At 40.0% G+C, this 17,818-nt stretch overlaps 1 protein-coding gene across 1 annotated transcript in view; it reads right to left on the minus strand.

The window, feature by feature from the left end:
• Positions 1-16,574, minus strand: part of RHOF (ras homolog family member F, filopodia associated) — a 96,821-nt gene extending 80,247 nt beyond the window's left edge. Inside the window, exon 1 of the mRNA XM_053701750.1 lies at positions 16,358-16,574. Coding sequence (XP_053557725.1) covers positions 16,358-16,498 — 141 coding nt within the window. The 5' untranslated portion in view covers positions 16,499-16,574. The remainder of the gene's footprint in view (positions 1-16,357) is intronic.
• Positions 16,575-17,818: the final 1,244 nt, after the last annotated feature.

A 17,818-nucleotide genomic window follows, 5' to 3' on the forward strand; every position in this document is an offset into this window, starting at 1 on the left:
AACTCAATAATAAATTAATTTCACTTACCTAATATTTCCCTCATCTAACTCTGTATTAACATCCTTCTCAATCTTGCAGTCCTCACCTCCTGTTTACCAACCTCCTACCCTTCTAGATTGTAAGTTCCCACGGAAATAGGGCCCTCAATCCCTCCTGTATGTGTTTGTAAATTTTGTCCTGTATCTTACAAGTCTTGTATTGTTTTATTTATATGAATTGTATCCATGGACAGCGCTGCGGAATATGTTGGCGCTTAATAAATAAAGAATAATAATAATAATAATAAACCTAGAAGGTTCATATGCTAATTTCTTAGACCTTGAAGACTGCCTCTAATCTGAATGCATTTTGACCACTAGAGGGCATAAGTTCATGTGTTTCATATAGATAACATTGAGCTCATGCACGTGAAGTGACCTAGGAGTGAGCACTGATTGGCTAAAATGCAAGTCTGTCAAAAGAACTGAAATAAAGGGGCAGTCAGCAGAATCTTAGATACAAGGTAATTAAAGACGTAAAACGTGTATTATTATAACTGTGTTGGTTTTGCAAAACTGGGGAATGGGTAATAAAAGGATTATCTTTCTTTTTAAAGAACAAAATTTGTGGTGTTGACTGTCCCTTTAAACCCACATGAATGTAGTAAACAAAACAGAAAAGGGTAAAATTTGACTACAGAAGTAAAAATAGTGTGTGGGGGGGGGTGTCCTTAAAAAGTTCTTTTTTGCGACCTTGCACAACTAATTGTTAGGCAACTGCATACTAAACCATTTATTGTTGAGGTATAAATGACACAGGTCTCAAGACATTACTGATTTTAGACTTCTGATATAGAGTGATAAATGTAGTGAGACACCACAGGCCTTTTTGGTTTATCGCTAAAAAGAATAAAACTAGAAGCTGCATTTACCAGAAAGTGAATAGCTATGTTCAGTGGTTGAGACACCTACAATCACAGGATGTTTCTATTATGAATGTTTGTGGTAGATCGTTGTATTAGGTTTGTACTGAGGGTGAGATGGTTTTGCCTCTGCATACACCATATAACTGGTATAAATTGATGTGTATATACATTTCCAAGCTGTAGACAGCTTCACCGCACACATACACATTGCAAGTTACATGAATTGTTATTTTGATATTCATTTAATTCATTGATTTGGACAATGAGAAAATTAAAGGGACACTGTACCCAAAATGTTTCTTTCGTGATTCAGATTGAGCATGAAATTTTAAGCAACTTTCTAATTTACTCCTATTATCAAATTTTCTTCATTCTCTTGGTATCTTTATTTGAAATGCAAGAATGTAAGTTTAGATGCCGGCCCATTTTTGGTGAACAACCTGGGTTGTCCTTGCTGATTGGCGGATAAATTCATCCACCAATAAAAAAGTGCTGTCCAGAGTACTGAAACCAAAAAAAAAAAAAAGCTTAGATGCCTTCTTTTTCAAATAATGATGGCAAGAAAACGAAGAAAAATTAATAGGAGTAAATTAGAAAGTTGCTTAAAATTGCATGCTCTTTCTGAATTACAAAAGAAAAAATTTGGGTTCAGTGTCCCTTCAACATCAGATGCTTCCAGTCACCAATAAAGATAGCTCACAACAGAGTCTCTCTCGATAGAGATTAAAAAAAAAAAAAAAAAAAAAACTCAGCCAGTACATCAGTTGCATGCAGGTTTTAACTAGGTTATCTTCTGTTTTACCATGAGAAACATGTGGGAGGATGGTCTGTACATTGATGCACAATACCAGTTTCTATTCAGCAGGCAGACTCTCCTGCCTACTCAAACCTGCACCACCACTTAAAGGGACATGAAACCCCTTTATTTATTTTAGGATTCAGAGAGAACAATCAATTGTCCAGTTTACTTCTATTATCAAATTTGCTTCAATCCCTTGATATCCTTTGCTGAAGGAACAGCATTGCACTAGTGGCAGCTAGCTAAACGCATCTAGTTAGCCAATCACAAGAGACAAAATGTGTACAGGCACCAATTGCCAGCAAGCTCACACTTATGTCGAATATTTGCATGTTCTCTTTCCCACTGGTTTTCAAACCTATCCTCAAGCCTCCCCAACAGGACGGGTTTTCAGGATTACCTTGTATGAGAGCAGGTAAAATAACCACATTTACTAAGCAGCTGATTATTTCACCTGTGCTCCAGTTCAGATATCCTCACAATGTGACCTGTTAGGGAAGTCTGGGGACAGGAATGAAAACCAGTGATCTATCTGAATCATGCAAGTTTAATTTTTACTGTCCTATCCCTTTAACATGTGTTTCAATTACACGTGTTCATTCTATTGCTAAAATATATATCTGTCCTCAGTCTGAAGTATGAACAGGACATGAATATTTATAGGTCGCTATCGCACTAAACCTATGTCTTAAAATATGCAAACAAATCAAATATTTATGTTGTAAAAAGGATAGATAGATAAAAATAAATAAATAAATAAATAAATAGAGACACTGAATATAAAGTAGCTTTACAAATGTATTTCCTTTTTTCTAAAAATAAAATATATACGACTCTCTAAAATGATGCACATTTAATTACTGTGTCATGTGCACAGGCAACTATTGTTGTTTTTTTGTTAAAGGAACAGGCTGGTTGGGCCCATACCTAAAAGGACAGCTGTTCTTGGGAGGGGAAGGTACAATATTATGACAAGAAATCCGACAGCTTTGCCACCTTGCTAATCACAGCTTCCCCAAATTGCCCCCCCCCCCTTCTACTTTTGGAGAATATGGAGATTGTCATTTATAGGTCAACTTAGATCATGTCCAGGGCAGCATGAAACCTAAACAGGCCACCAACTAGTTCTCTCACATACTGACACATTCCCCACATATAGGCTGACCATACGTCCCGTTTTGAAAGGGACAGTACCGTTATTTTATGTTTCTTCCCCTGTCCCGTCGTTTCTTTAATAATATTAATTTTGTCCCGTTTTGAGGGTTATTAGACCGTGCGGCCAGTGCAAGTGTCATTTTTTAGCACACACACCACTTACTAAAATGTTTTAAACTCCCTGCCGGCGGGAAGGGCAGTTTTTTTTAACTGCAGGGTTTGGGTTGGGTGGCCATGCCCACATGATCCACAGCACCATGTCTATGCCGCCCGCACTCAAAATTATGGGCGTGATCATTGAAAGCAAGTGACAGCAGGTCAGTACTCAGTCGTGAGCTGTCAGACTGAACTGAGGAGAGAGACTGGTCATGAGAGGGAAGTTAGAACTACTAGCTAGTGCCTAGTAAGGACAGGAGTCGGACTAGATCTGTCATCATCTGATGTGATGATTATCTGCCTCTGCCATCACCCGAATTAGTGGCTGACCATCACCAGAGAGATCATTCTTACCATTTTCTTGTGTCACAGGGTGAACATACAAACATAGTGATCAAGTAGATCAAATGTCTAAGTTCTGCAAGAATTGTACATGGCCAAAGTAAGACCATTGTCTGTGCCTGTCAATCAATTAAATTGTCATTAATTATGCTTATTATTATGCTGCTGCAGTGCTGGTTGTACAGACTTTATAAATAAGAATTATCATTATCAAGTAACTATTTCCACATTTTTCTCAGTTCTTCCACCATGTAACAATGATTTTGGGTAACTCAGCTAAGGATAATTGTTGGCTCAATTGTTTATATTCATGTCATAAAAGAACTTTTGTTAAAATCTTACTTTTTTCCCTATGAATAAAGAATATTAACCCCGTCCCGTTTTGGACATCTCAATGTCCCGTTTTTGTCTCAAGGAAATATGGTCAGCCTACCCACATACCTCCTCTATATAATTATCCTTTTGTAAGCCACAGCTATACCTGCCATCTTCCCCATTCACCCCATTTGCTGACACACCTTTCTCTCATTCACTTAGATCCCCATACCCTGTTTCACCTTACCTAGCCTTCCTCGGTATAAAGAACTGGTTACAAACCTGTCTTCAGGCCTCCCTAAAAGGTCACATTGTGAGGATATCTGAACTGGAGCACAGGTGAAACAATCAGCCGATTAGTAAACGTGCTTATTTGACCTGCTCTCATCCAAGGTAATCCTGAAAACCTGGCCTGTTGGGGAAGCTTGAGGACACATTTGAAAATCAGTGGTAACCGATTTACCAATGTTCCTCACATACTATACCATTTACGTTTAACTTCAGCACTTTTATATAAAACATATTTAATACTGCGTCACTTTAATTCTCTGTCCCATGTCTGTGACCATCCGCATAGCAAAGCTATAATTCTAACCCTGATGTCTGTCTACCTCACCCCCAGCAAACAAATCGTGTATATGACCTGGAGTGACAAGTGTGTGATGATCGGTTCACACACACACTAATGAAGCCCAGCAGCAATAGATAAGGCAGATTTTTATTTTAACTACATATCTGCATAGCACGTTTAGTTCATTTTAACTAAACCCTGTTTAAAATGAAAGTAAATAAAAGGTAAAAAAACATTTTAAAAAAGGTCAAAATTGAAATGTGATTAAATGCATTTCCATTTTAAATAGAAGCATTTTAGCTGTATACTTCCATTAGTAAAAATGCTTCTAGAAAAAGTTATGACTGTTTTTCTGTGGCATACGCACATATCCTGTGAGGGCCGTGCACCAGTATTCAAGCTCAGAGAGCTAAAGATGGTGTATATGGATTCTGTGAAGATGTCATTTGTGTCATACAAGCCACACCTGACTCTCCGAGAAGGTGCGGTGTTAGAATATTGGTGCACGGGGCCTACAGGATATGTGCGTATGCCACAATAAAGCAGTAATCATTTTTACTAGAATCTTTTTCCCTAATTCAAGTATATTGCAAACATGCTTTTATTTCACATTGAAAGACACCCATGCATATTTCAGTTTTCTTCTGTTAAGTGTGATCAGTCCACGGGTCATCATTACTTCTGGGATATTACTCCTCCCCAACAGGAAGTGCAAGAGGATTCACCCAGCAGAGCTGCATATAGCTCCTCCCCTCTACGTCACTCCCAGTCATTCTCTTGCACCCAACGACTAGATAGGATGTGTGAGAGGACTATGGTGATTATACTTAGTTTTATATCTTCAATCAAAAGTTTGTTATTTTAAAATAGCACCGGAGTGTGTTATTATCTCTCTGGCAGAGTTTGAAGAAGAATCTACCAGAGTTTTTGTTATGATTTTAGCCGGAGTAGTTAAGATCATATTGCTGTTTCTCGGCCATCTGAGGAGAGGTAAACTTCAGATCAGGGGACAGCGGGCAGATGAATCTGCATAGAGGTATGTAGCAGTTTTTATTTTCTGACAATGGAATTGATGAGAAAATCCTGCCATACCGATATAATGTCATGTATGTATACTTTACACTTCAGTATTCTGGGGAATGGTACTTCACTAGAATTACACTGTAAGAAATACATAAAGCTGTTTAATAACTAGAGATTATGTTTAACGTTTTTGCTGGAATGTAAAATCGTTTTCATTTACTGAGGTACTGAGTGAATAAATGTTTGGGCACTATTTTTCCACTTGGCAGTTGCTTAATTTGTTTTCTGACAGTTTCTGTTCTCCCTCACTGCTGTGTGTGAGGGGGAGGGGCCGTTTTTTGGCGCTTTTACTACGCATCAAATATTTCAGTCAGCAACTCATTGTATTCCCTGCATGATCCGGTTCATCTCTACAGAGCTCAGGGGTCTTCAAAACTTATTTTGAGGGAGGTAATTTCTCTCAGCAGAGCTGTGAGAATTATAGTTTGACTGAGATAAAAAACGTTTATTCTGTAATTTGTTTCCTGCTTTCAGAATTTGTTATCTTTGCTAATGGGATTAAACCTTTGCTAAAGTTGTGTTGTTTGCAAGGATTGAGGCTATAACTGTTTCAATTTATTAATTTTCAACTGTCATAGATCTTCTGTGCTTCTTAAAGGCACAGTACGTTTTAATATTATTCTAATTGAATTGTATTTCCAAGTTGCAAGTTTATTTGCTAGTGTGTTAAACATGTCTGATTCAGAGGATGATACCTGTGTCATTTGTTGCAATGCCAAAGTGGAGCCCAATAGAAATTTATGTACTAACTGTATTGATGCTACTTTAAATAAAAGTCAATCTGTACAAATTGAACAAATTTCACCAAACAACGAGGGGAGAGTTATGCCGACTAACTCGCCTCACGTGTCAGTACCTACATCTCCCGCTCAGAGGGAGGTGCGTGATATTGTAGCGCCGAGTACATCTGGGCGGCCATTACAAATCACATTACAGGATATGGCTACTGTTATGACTGAGGTTTTGGCTAAATTACCAGAACTAAGAGGTAAGCGTGATCACTCTGGGGTGAGAACAGAGTGCGCGGATAATATTAGGGCCATGTCAGACACTGCGTCACAGGTGGCAGAACATGAGGACGGAGAACTTCATTCTGTGGGTGACGGTTCTGATCCAAACAGACTGGATTCAGATATTTCAAATTTTAAATTTAAACTGGAAAACCTCCGTGTATTACTAGGGGAGGTGTTAGCGGCTCTGAATGATTGTAACACAGTTGCAATACCAGAGAAAATGTGTAGGTTGGATAAATATTTTGCGGTACCGACGAGTACTGAGGTTTTTCCTATACCTAAGAGACTTACTGAAATTGTTACTAAGGAGTGGGATAGACCCGGTGTGCCGTTCTCACCCCCTCCGATATTTAGAAAAATGTTTCCAATAGACGCCACCACAAGGGACTTATGGCAAACGGTCCCTAAGGTGGAGGGTGCAGTTTCTACCTTAGCTAAGCGTACCACTATCCCGGTGGAGGATAGCTGTGCTTTTTCAGATCCAATGGATAAAAAGTTAGAGGGTTACCTTAAGAAAATGTTTGTTCAACAAGGTTTTATATTGCAACCCCTTGCATGCATTGTGCCGATCACGGCTGCAGCGGCATTCTGGATTGAGTCTCTGGAAGAGAACATTGGTTCAGCTACTCTGGATGACATTACGGACAGGCTTAGAGTCCTTAAACTAGCTAATTCATTCATTTCGGAGGCCGTAGTACATCTTACTAAACTTACGGCGAAGAATTCAGGATTCGCCATTCAGGCACGCAGGGCGCTGTGGCTAAAATCCTGGTCAGCTGATGTTACTTCTAAGTCTAAATTGCTTAATATACCTTTCAAAGGGCAGACCTTATTCGGGCCCGGGTTGAAAGAGATTATCGCTGACATTACAGGAGGTAAAGGCCATGCCCTGCCTCAGGACAAAGCCAAAGCCAAGACTAGACAGTCTAATTTTCGTTCCTTTCGTAATTTCAAAGCTGGAGCAGCATCAACTTCCTCTGCACCAAAACAGGAAGGAGCTGTTGCTCGCTACAGACAAGGCTGGAAACCTAACCAGTCCTGGAACAAGGGCAAGCAGACTAGGAAACCTGCTGCTGCCCCTAAAACAGCATGAATTGAGGGCCCCCGATCCGGGATCGGATCTAGTGGGGGGCAGACTTTCTCTCTTCGCCCAGGCTTGGGCAAGAGATGTTCAGGATCCCTGGGCGCTAGAGATAATATCTCAGGGATACCTTCTGGACTTCAAATACTCTCCTCCAAGAGAGAGATTTCATCTGTCAAGATTGTCAACAATCCAGACAAAGAAAGAGGCGTTTCTACGCTGCGTACAAGAGCTCTTGTTAATGGGAGTAATCCATCCAGTTCCACGATCGGAACAGGGACAGGGGTTTTACTCAAATCTGTTTGTGGTTCCCAAAAAAGAGGGAACTTTCAGACCAATCCTGGACTTAAAGATCCTAAACAAATTCCTAAGAGTTCCATCGTTCAAGATGGAGACTATTCGGACAATTTTACCTATGATCCAAGAGGGTCAGTACATGACCACTGTAGATTTAAAAGATGCTTACCTTCACATACCGATTCACAAAGATCATTATCGGTACCTAAGGTTTGCCTTCCTAGACAGGCATTACCAGTTTGTGGCTCTTCCATTCGGATTGGCTACAGCTCCAAGAATCTTCACAAAGGTTCTGGGTGCTCTTCTGGCGGTACTAAGACCGCGGGGAATCTCGGTAGCTCCATACCTAGACGACATTCTGATACAAGCTTCAAGCTTTCAAACTGCCAAGTCTCATACAGAGTTAGTGCTGGCATTTCTAAGGTCACATGGATGGAAGGTGAACGAAAAGAAAAGTTCACTCGTTCCACTCACAAGAGTTCCCTTCCTGGGGACTCTTATAGATTCTGTAGAAATGAAGATTTACCTGACAGAGGACAGGCTAACAAGACTTCAAAGTGCTTGCCGCACCCTTCATTCCATTCAATACCCGTCAGTGGCTCAATGCATGGAGGTAATCGGCTTAATGGTAGCGGCAATGGACATAGTACCCTTTGCACGCTTGCACCTCAGACCACTGCAACTGTGCATGCTAAGTCAGTGGAATGGGGATTACTCAGACTTATCCCCTTCTCTGAATCTGGATCAAGAGACCAGAAATTCTCTTCTATGGTGGCTTTCTCGGCCACATCTGTCCAGGGGGATGCCATTCAGCAGACCAGACTGGACAATTGTAACAACAGACGCCAGCCTTCTAGGTTGGGGTGCCGTCTGGAATTCTCTGAAGGCTCAGGGACAATGGAGTCAGGAGGAGAGTCTCCTGCCAATAAACATTCTGGAATTGAGAGCAGTTCTCAATGCCCTCCTGGCTTGGCCCCAGTTGACAACTCGGGGGTTCATCAGGTTTCAGTCGGACAACATCACGACTGTAGCTTACATCAACCATCAGGGAGGGACAAGAAGCTCCCTAGCTATGATGGAAGTATCAAAGATAATTCGCTGGGCAGAGTCTCACTCTTGCCACCTGTCAGCAATCCACATCCCGGGAGTGGAGAACTGGGAGGCGGATTTCTTAAGTCGTCAGACTTTTCATCCGGGGGAGTGGGAACTCCATCCGGAGGTCTTTGCCCAAATACTTAGACGTTGGGGCAAACCAGAGATAGATCTCATGGGGTCTCGACAGAACGCCAAGCTTCCTCGTTACGGGTCCAGATCCAGGGACCCAGGAGCAGTCCTGATAGATGCCCTGACAGCACCTTGGGACTTCAGGATGGCTTACGTGTTTCCACCCTTCCCGATGCTTCCTCGATTGATTGCCAGAATCAAACAAGAGAGAGCATCAGTGATTCTAATAGCACCTGCGTGGCCACGCAGGACTTGGTATGCAGACCTGGTGGACATGTCATCCTGTCCACCTTGGTCTCTACCTCTGAAACAGGACCTTCTGATACAGGGTCCCTTCAAACATCAAAATCTAACTTCTCTGAAGCTGACTGCTTGGAAATTGAACGCTTGATTTTATCAAGACGTGGGTTTTCTGAGTCAGTTATTGATACCTTAATACAGGCTAGGAAGCCTGTTACTAGAAAGATTTACCATAAGATATGGCGTAAATACCTATATTGGTGTGAATCCAAAGGTTACTCGTGGAGTAAGGTTAGGATTCCTAGGATATTGTCTTTTCTACAAGAAGGTTTAGAAAAGGGTTTATCTGCTAGTTCATTAAAGGGACAGATCTCAGCTCTGTCCATTCTGTTACACAAACGTCTGTCAGAAGTTCCTGACGTCCAGGCTTTTTGTCAGGCTTTGGCCAGGATTAAGCCTGTGTTTAAAACTGTTGCTCCACCATGGAGTTTAAACCTTGTTCTTAATGTTTTACAGGGCGTTCCGTTTGAACCCCTTCATTCCATTGATATAAAGTTGTTATCTTGGAAAGTTCTATTTTTAATGGCTATTTCCTCGGCTCGAAGAGTCTCTGAATTATCAGCCTTACATTGTGATTCTCCTTATTTGATTTTTCATTCGGATAAGGTAGTTCTGCGTACTAAACCTGGGTTCTTACCTAAGGTAGTTACTAACAGGAATATCAATCAAGAGATTGTTGTTCCTTCTTTGTGCCCAAATCCTTCTTCGAAGAAGGAACGTCTTCTGCACAACCTGGATGTAGTCCGTGCTCTAAAATTTTACTTACAGGCAACTAAGGAATTTCGACAAACGTCTTCTCTGTTTGTCGTTTACTCTGGGCAGAAAAGAGGTCAAAAAGCTTCTGCTACCTCTCTTTCTTTTTGGCTTCGTAGCATAATTCGTTTAGCTTATGAGACTGCTGGACAGCAGCCTCCTGAAAGAATTACAGCTCATTCTACTAGAGCTGTGGCTTCCACTTGGGCCTTCAAGAATGAGGCCTCTGTTGAGCAGATTTGCAAGGCTGCAACTTGGTCTTCGCTTCATACTTTTTCCAAATTTTACAAATTTGACACTTTTGCTTCATCGGAGGCTATTTTTGGGAGAAAGGTTCTTCAGGCAGTGGTTCCTTCTGTATAGAGAGCCTGCCTATCCCTCCCGTCATCCGTGTACTTTTGCTTTGGTATTGGTATCCCAGAAGTAATGATGACCCGTGGACTGATCACACTTAACAGAAGAAAACATAATTTATGCTTACCTGATAAATTCCTTTCTTCTGTAGTGTGATCAGTCCACGGCCCGCCCTGTTTTTAAGGCAGGTAAATATTTTTTAATTTATACTCCAGTCACCACTTCACCCTTGGCTTTTCCTTTCTCGTTGGTCCTTGGTCGAATGACTGGGAGTGACGTAGAGGGGAGGAGCTATATGCAGCTCTGCTGGGTGAATCCTCTTGCACTTCCTGTTGGGGAGGAGTAATATCCCAGAAGTAATGATGACCCGTGGACTGATCACACTACAGAAGAAAGGAATTTATCAGGTAAGCATAAATTATGTTTTTGACCTCTCCCATTAAGAAGAAAAAAAAAAAAAAAAAAAAAAAAAAAAAAAAAAGGGAACAAAAATGTGTGTATAGATGGAGGAAGGTAGTTGTCAGAGTCAAAATACATACTTTTAAAGGGACACCGAACCCACATTTTTTCTTTTGTGATTCAGATAGAGCATGCAATTTTAAGCAACTTTCTAATTTACTCCTATTATCAATTTTTCTTCGTTCTCTAGCTATCTTTATTTGAAAAAGGCATCTAAGCTTTTTTATGGTTCAGAACTCTGTATAGCACTTTTTTTATTGGTGGATGTATTTATCCACCAATCAGCAAGGACAACCCAGGTTGTTCACCAAAAATGGGCCGGCATCTAAACTTGCATTTCAAATAAAGATACCAAGAGAATGAAGAAAATTTGATAATAGGAGTAAATTAGAAAATTGCTTAAAATTTCATGCTCAATCTGAATCATGAAAGAAAAAATTTGGGTTCAGTGTCCCTTTAAGTGATATTTTCTATAACGTTACTGAGGGTTTAAAAATATAACTAATTAGCAAAACAAATAGAAGGGTTGCTGAAACACACAAACTATTAAAAGACGTATTTTGTGATTCAGACAGAGCATACCATATGGGAAAAGGTTCCAATTTACTTCTATTATCAAATTTGCTTCGTTCCCATGATATTCTGTGTTAAAAAGATACCTAGGTTGTGGTAGGCATCTGGAGGACTACATGTCAGGAAATAGTGCTGCCATATAGTGCTCTTGCAAATGGATAGCATTTTTGCAAAATTGCTGCAAGATAGTGCTCCAGAAATGGGCAGTTCCTAAGCAAACATCCCTGCTTTTCAACAAAAGATACCAACAGAACAAACAAAAATTAATAGAAGTAAATTAGAAAGTGAAAAATTGCATGCTCTATCTGAATCATGAAAGAAAATTTGTGAATTTCATATCGCTTTAAATAGTCAGATTCATTTTTGTATTTTAAATTTTAAAAGCACTAAGCAGTTGTTTATACTTAACTATTGGATAGGATTTTAGCTTTTATGTATTTCTTCCATACATTTGTGAAGTGTCTTACTTCCTGTCAGAGCCCTACAAGGAGGAGGCGGCCTTTGCAGGAAGGTTTATCTTAGCATGATATCATAAAACTTCTAGGCTAGTGAATAGACTCGATAAGGATTCTGATTTGTTCATGCCCAGAACTGCCTCTGCAGACTGCCCCTTATTTCAGTTCTTTTGACAGACTTGCATTTTAGCCAATCAGTGCCCTCTCATAAGTAACTCCAAGAGTGTGAACACAATGTTATCTATATGTCACACATGAACTAGCGCAGTCTAGCTGTGAAAAACTGTCAAATGCATTGAGAGAAGAGGCGGCCTTTAAGGGCTTAAAATTAGCATATGAGCCTACCTAGGTTTAGCTTTCAACTAAGAATACCAAGAGAACAAAGCTAATTTGATGATAAAAGGGAATTGGAAAGTTGTTTAAAATTGCATGCCCTATCTGAATCATGAAAGTTTAATTTTGACTAGACTGTCCCTTTAAGGGTCACACATTGTAAAATATTGTCTCTTTTACTTAAGAGTATTTTAAAAATAATGGGAAAATGCCCTAATATAGCCCCTAGTAGTTCAGACAGTGCTTATCTTGATCCATCACCATAATTGTAAATTGCAACAGACTGGCATTTTTCTTTCATGCATTCTCCCTGTAACCTTATTGTGTGTGCGTAGGTTCCTATATTGTGCCATCCCCTAAAGACTGTAGCAGTGGCTCCCTTTTGCCAAAGTACAACGCAACACATTGTCTAAGTAAAAAAAATAATTAAAAAAAAAAATAATATGCTTAAGAAATTCAAGGCTTTGGCATTCAGAGCCCTGCCCCCCCCCAAATAAGGACATGAGATCCCATTTTGGAAAGATTGGTAAAGTAGAAGATGCAGTGAGGGTATATAGTAGGAACAGGATGTTACTGGTAACCTCAGAATGACCGGTCAAAGAGGCAAATTGAATCCCCCCCCTTTAATATGAGTTGATCCTGGGTAGGTGCGTAGTAACAGTCTATTTACCTAACAACACACTCCTCAAATTGTGCCATTACATTCTTACTGCTCCTTCTGAGTGTTCATTGTGGTTTGTGTTCTTCATTTCTATAGCTGTCACACTGCTACTCTTTCTAGAGACAAAAGGCACATTACCTTACCTTGTCTGTCATGAATAAAAGCTTAGCGGTCCTGCTGACCAAAAGTCTATCCAATACTATATACAGGTTACTGACTATGAGATTGGAAGGTCCTGAGGTTACTGATTATTATTATGGTTTGACAGTTACACAAGCCCCTTACTTGAATGGTGGAACTTTACTCTTTCAAATGAAAGGTCTGATGATAGATTTCTGAAGGGTGAATTAATGGCCTCTTAATTATCTAGCATCTGAATGGGCACAGGACCACTGATTGAAAGATTGTTGGTTTCAAATAAGGGGTCTCAAGTCTTTCTATGTATTGAGGGGGGCAACATAGGGGATACCTTACCTCTGATTTTCTTTCATATGCTTATGGTTCTGTCAGGTAAGTGCTGTTGCCATGGTGATCCGCAGATATCTGCCTGAACATGTGACCCCTCCTTTGAAGAGAGGCTTCTCGATTGTCAAGTAGGTACCCATTATGGTGCTTTGTCTGGGGTTCTATGGTCCTTTTTAAAGCCCAAAGCCCCTCTAAGAAGCACCTAGTAGACAGGTAATAGCAGGTGATTGTCATGGAAATGCCCCTCTAAAAAAGGAGAATGAGACCCCTCATTTGAAAATGGATAACCCCCCCCCCTCTTTCACGTGAGAGATATTGTGTATATGTGTGCTGTATGATTGACATTTTTGGTTGCACCCCTCTTTTCAATCTTGGGCCTCATACAGCTCACTGTTATATGGGGGGGATGCACTCCTTCAAAACACTGCACAAGTGTACACTTGGGGAAAGAGCTCATCATTACTACAGTGATCAACTGAAACTTAGAGGGAGTTGTGACTCCATATTTAAATGGAAGGAATGTCAATGTCCTCTATCACGAGGGGCCCCATACCTCTCTAACTGAATCTAAGGGAGAGATAGAGGCTCTGTAGTAGCCCCTGCCCAATCACTAAAATGTAACTGGTTTTTAATAAGGCAGATAATCGCCATTTTTTAAATGGTGATCGACTCCAACCTAGGGGACAAGTAAACCCTCACTTAAAAGAGAAGAGACTCCCCATTCAGATGTGGGGTCACTAGCACTGTTAGAGCCCCTTTCCCATAAGGGTTAACACTACTTTGCATCTTACAGGAACTGACTTCCCTCTTTCAGATGAGACTTTTTTGTCCTTATAAGTTGTCTGGGGGCTATATAGGCTTTTAAAACCCACATCTGGTGATTGGAAAGGAGACAGCAGCCTCATTCCCTAGCTGCAGGACAAGGGACCCCAAGATCCGGATCAGAATGGGTCTCCTCAAGATGATACATTGTCGTCCTCCACACTTAGGGCTCAGTGTAGAGAATGACAACATTTATAACATGGGTTAAAGAGGATGGTCTCACCTGTTAAGTGCTAGTGTAAACACCCAGGCAGCTATCAAGAGATCACAGAGGCAATAGCAAACTGACAGAACACATGCATAAGTCACACATACAGGGCTAGGGTAGGTCCGTGTAACACACTGAAATACAGAGTGTTTGGTTACCCCTCTTTGTAAAATGGAGTTCCCCTTCTTTGAAAAGAGTAGTGTCCTTATAGATCTCACGCCATTGTTTGAGCAATGACAAATAACACAGTTTGGAAGATCCCACACGACTAAAGAGACAGACACAAAAAAACATTTCCCCCCCTTTTGTTGCACTTAAAATGCATCACCTTTCTTTTTCTGAAATTTTTTCTCAAACTGAATAACCTTTCTTTATCCAAGGTTTATCTTTGCTCAGCAATACAATTTTAGGAATTGTCGCTTTCAGGAAGCAGACTCATCTGTTCCAATATCAATTTTGGATAAATATTTGTTTCACAATACATATGTAACAGTATTTATTTGAAAGGTTTGCATGCAAACTGTTAAAATATGTTTTTCATGTGTGTGACTACTTGTTTTGAGTGTATTTTTCAGTTAGAAAATAGACTATATGGTTCCAATTCATTACAATCTATCCTTCATGTTACACAAACAATGCAAAAGCATTTAAGTGCTAACAACAATGTTTTGGGCTGTTTAAAAGAAAAATCTTGAGAATGTGGGGCTCAGAGCAATTGCATTTTGTTATGCTGTGCTTACTATTGTACTGTGGCACTAAGAGGCTAGGGTGGAACTACCATTAGTGTAGCAGGTCCAGTGACACCAGGGTCCTGAGTGCTGGAGGCCCACAGCAGCCGGTCTATACACAGGTGTGTGCCTATGTGGTCATTATCTTTGTATAGACACATTATATGGTGCAGTATGTTTAGCATTAGACATTCTGTCATTATACAGCATATCTAGATTTATCATAATGTATAGAAACTCACTTTATTATACAGCACAGTGTATTCACTGTCAGTGTATAAATCCTCAGTATAATTCTAAAAAGCATGATATATATATATATATATATAGAGATATATATATATATATATATATATATATATATATATATATATATATATATATATATATATATATAGCCAAAATCACTATAGAGAATTATACATTATTTCTATTACTTTGTTACCGTTGTGGGGACCCTATGTTGAGTAGGTCCACTATTGCGATTTGCTATCACTTTAATAACGTAAAAACAAAGAATTTGTAAAGTTGGATATAATTTAGAACTGAAGTTAAATTGGGAAATTTTACCATGGATCGATTAACTTATTGAAAATTTAAGGCAATCATTTTATACAATTAAAACTTTATGAACATTTTTGTAAGTGGCTGCCTGGTTCTGAGACATTATAAACCCCAGATTAGCTATATTTACAAAAAAAGTATATGCATTGTCTTCCACTCAACATAAGAACCCTTTGTTGCTTTTGGATATGTTCCTAAACAAAAAATTAATATTTGCCTGTAATCCAAAATAGCAACTCTCAAGGCGATGGGTTGTGCCTTGCTTTAAAGGACCTGCCTAGATTAACTATTACTTGACCACATAATTGAATAGTGAAACACTTTTTTGAAATTGAATGTAAATACACACACATATTTAGTAGTCATGTATACTCCGGCGGTATCTAAGGCCAACACCAGCACATTACATACATAAAAAATACAAAAAAAGTTGTTTTGTTTTTTTTAAATAATGGAAAAAAAAAATGAACAGATAATGTCCACTTGACCAAGCTTAAACTTATTTACCCAATTTCAGGTGCGATGTTGGAAACAACAGCTGTTTTATGTTACAAATGAGAATTGCTACCTTTATAGAGTAAGCCTTCCCTATCAAGTAATAAACTCCTGTGGCTACACCACCTGATATTAGTCGAACTGCACCGTAGTGACCGTACATACAGCCAAGTCTATTACTTTTATACTGTAGTATTTATCTCCTACCACAAGGCTGGCAGGTGCGTGGAGCAAGCTGGTACCTACCTCAGGGAATGATCCCTTCGCGTAAACCATGAGTAGGGAAGTTTTACCGCAGCCTCCATCGCCCACAATTACTATCTTCACCTCCTTCCTATGACCGTCCCGGCTTTTGCCGTTGCTGACAATTCCGTTGGGTTGTGTCATTTTATTTATAAGTTAACCCCGATGTGCCTGAATCTAGCCCATGAGATAAGGAAGAAACAAGAGTGACTCGCGCCAGCCGAACACCAGCAGCTCTGACAGCTTGAATTTGGAGAATTTACACCAAGCCCGCAAATATCGATATGATTGGCCGTGTTAGTCACGTGATGACCAGTGGGCGGCCTTTTTGCGACGAACTTCCCACCAACTGCTTTAAATGTTAATTTATCAATTTAAATTACCACTTAATACTTATTATTTTATACACTTATATAACACATGGCTGCAAAATAAAAAATCTGCTTGCAAATGCTAACAAGTTCCTGCTGTTCTAATAGCTTTTGTAACTATCAGGATGTAAAATGTGTGCACAGTTCTTAGCTAGGAACAAATTGCTCACTGGCTTGTAAGGACACCTCCTCTGTTGGTGGGTAATGACAGACACTCACATTTTTTTACTACACAGGAACATCTATGTTAAAACAATACATTTCCACATGTTTTATACGTTATAATTTTCAAAAATACTTACCATTAACATTATAACATAACTTGTGAAAGCTTTGTGATTCCCAAAGTGGGTGGTATTGGCCCCTGGGGGGTGGTAGGATTACTGATGAGGGCACTAATAGGTGGAAGGGTCCACTGGAATTACTAAGGGGGGCGCTATTAGTACTGGAGTGGAAGAGTATGCTAGTGTGCCCCCAAATTAAAAGGATAGTCATTTGTTGTGCTTTACTCTTGATGCGCAAAACAAAACAACTTTCTTGCTTTGTATATGAAATTTTACTGCACTTTGACAAGGCTTTAACAAGGCTTTTTCTTCTATGATAGTTCAGGTTTATCAGCAATTTACACTTAGAAGTTGATTTATCAAGCTGCGGCGGACAGGGGCGCATATACGCGCCCCTGTCCACCGCAGCTCACCTCTGCACACACAAGTGCTATTTTGCGTTTCCGTGCAAACCTGCCCCCTGCCCACGCACAGCCAATCACGCGCGGGCAGGAGCTGTTAATCTTCCTGGTCGGATGAGACTGAGGAGATTTAAATTCACCACCTAAGAGGTGGCAAAAGGGTAGGGAAGCAGCGGTCTGATGACCGCTGCATGTTAAATACGGCGTATAGGTTCTCTTGTGAGAGCCTGCAGTCGTAGGCAGGCAAAAGCCTGCCGAAGAGGTTGATAAATCGACCCTTTCTACAATAAATTGCAGCCACTGAGCATTCTTTGTTTAGCCAGAGTTGTACGTTGTATTATTAATAGTAACATTAACTGCACAGTTAAGAATCATTGTGTAGTAGCAGGAAACACAGCAAAGGCCTGA

The sequence above is a fragment of the Bombina bombina genome, chromosome 2 (genome assembly GCF_027579735.1).
Source record: "Bombina bombina isolate aBomBom1 chromosome 2, aBomBom1.pri, whole genome shotgun sequence".
NCBI classification, from domain to species: domain Eukaryota; kingdom Metazoa; phylum Chordata; class Amphibia; order Anura; family Bombinatoridae; genus Bombina; species Bombina bombina.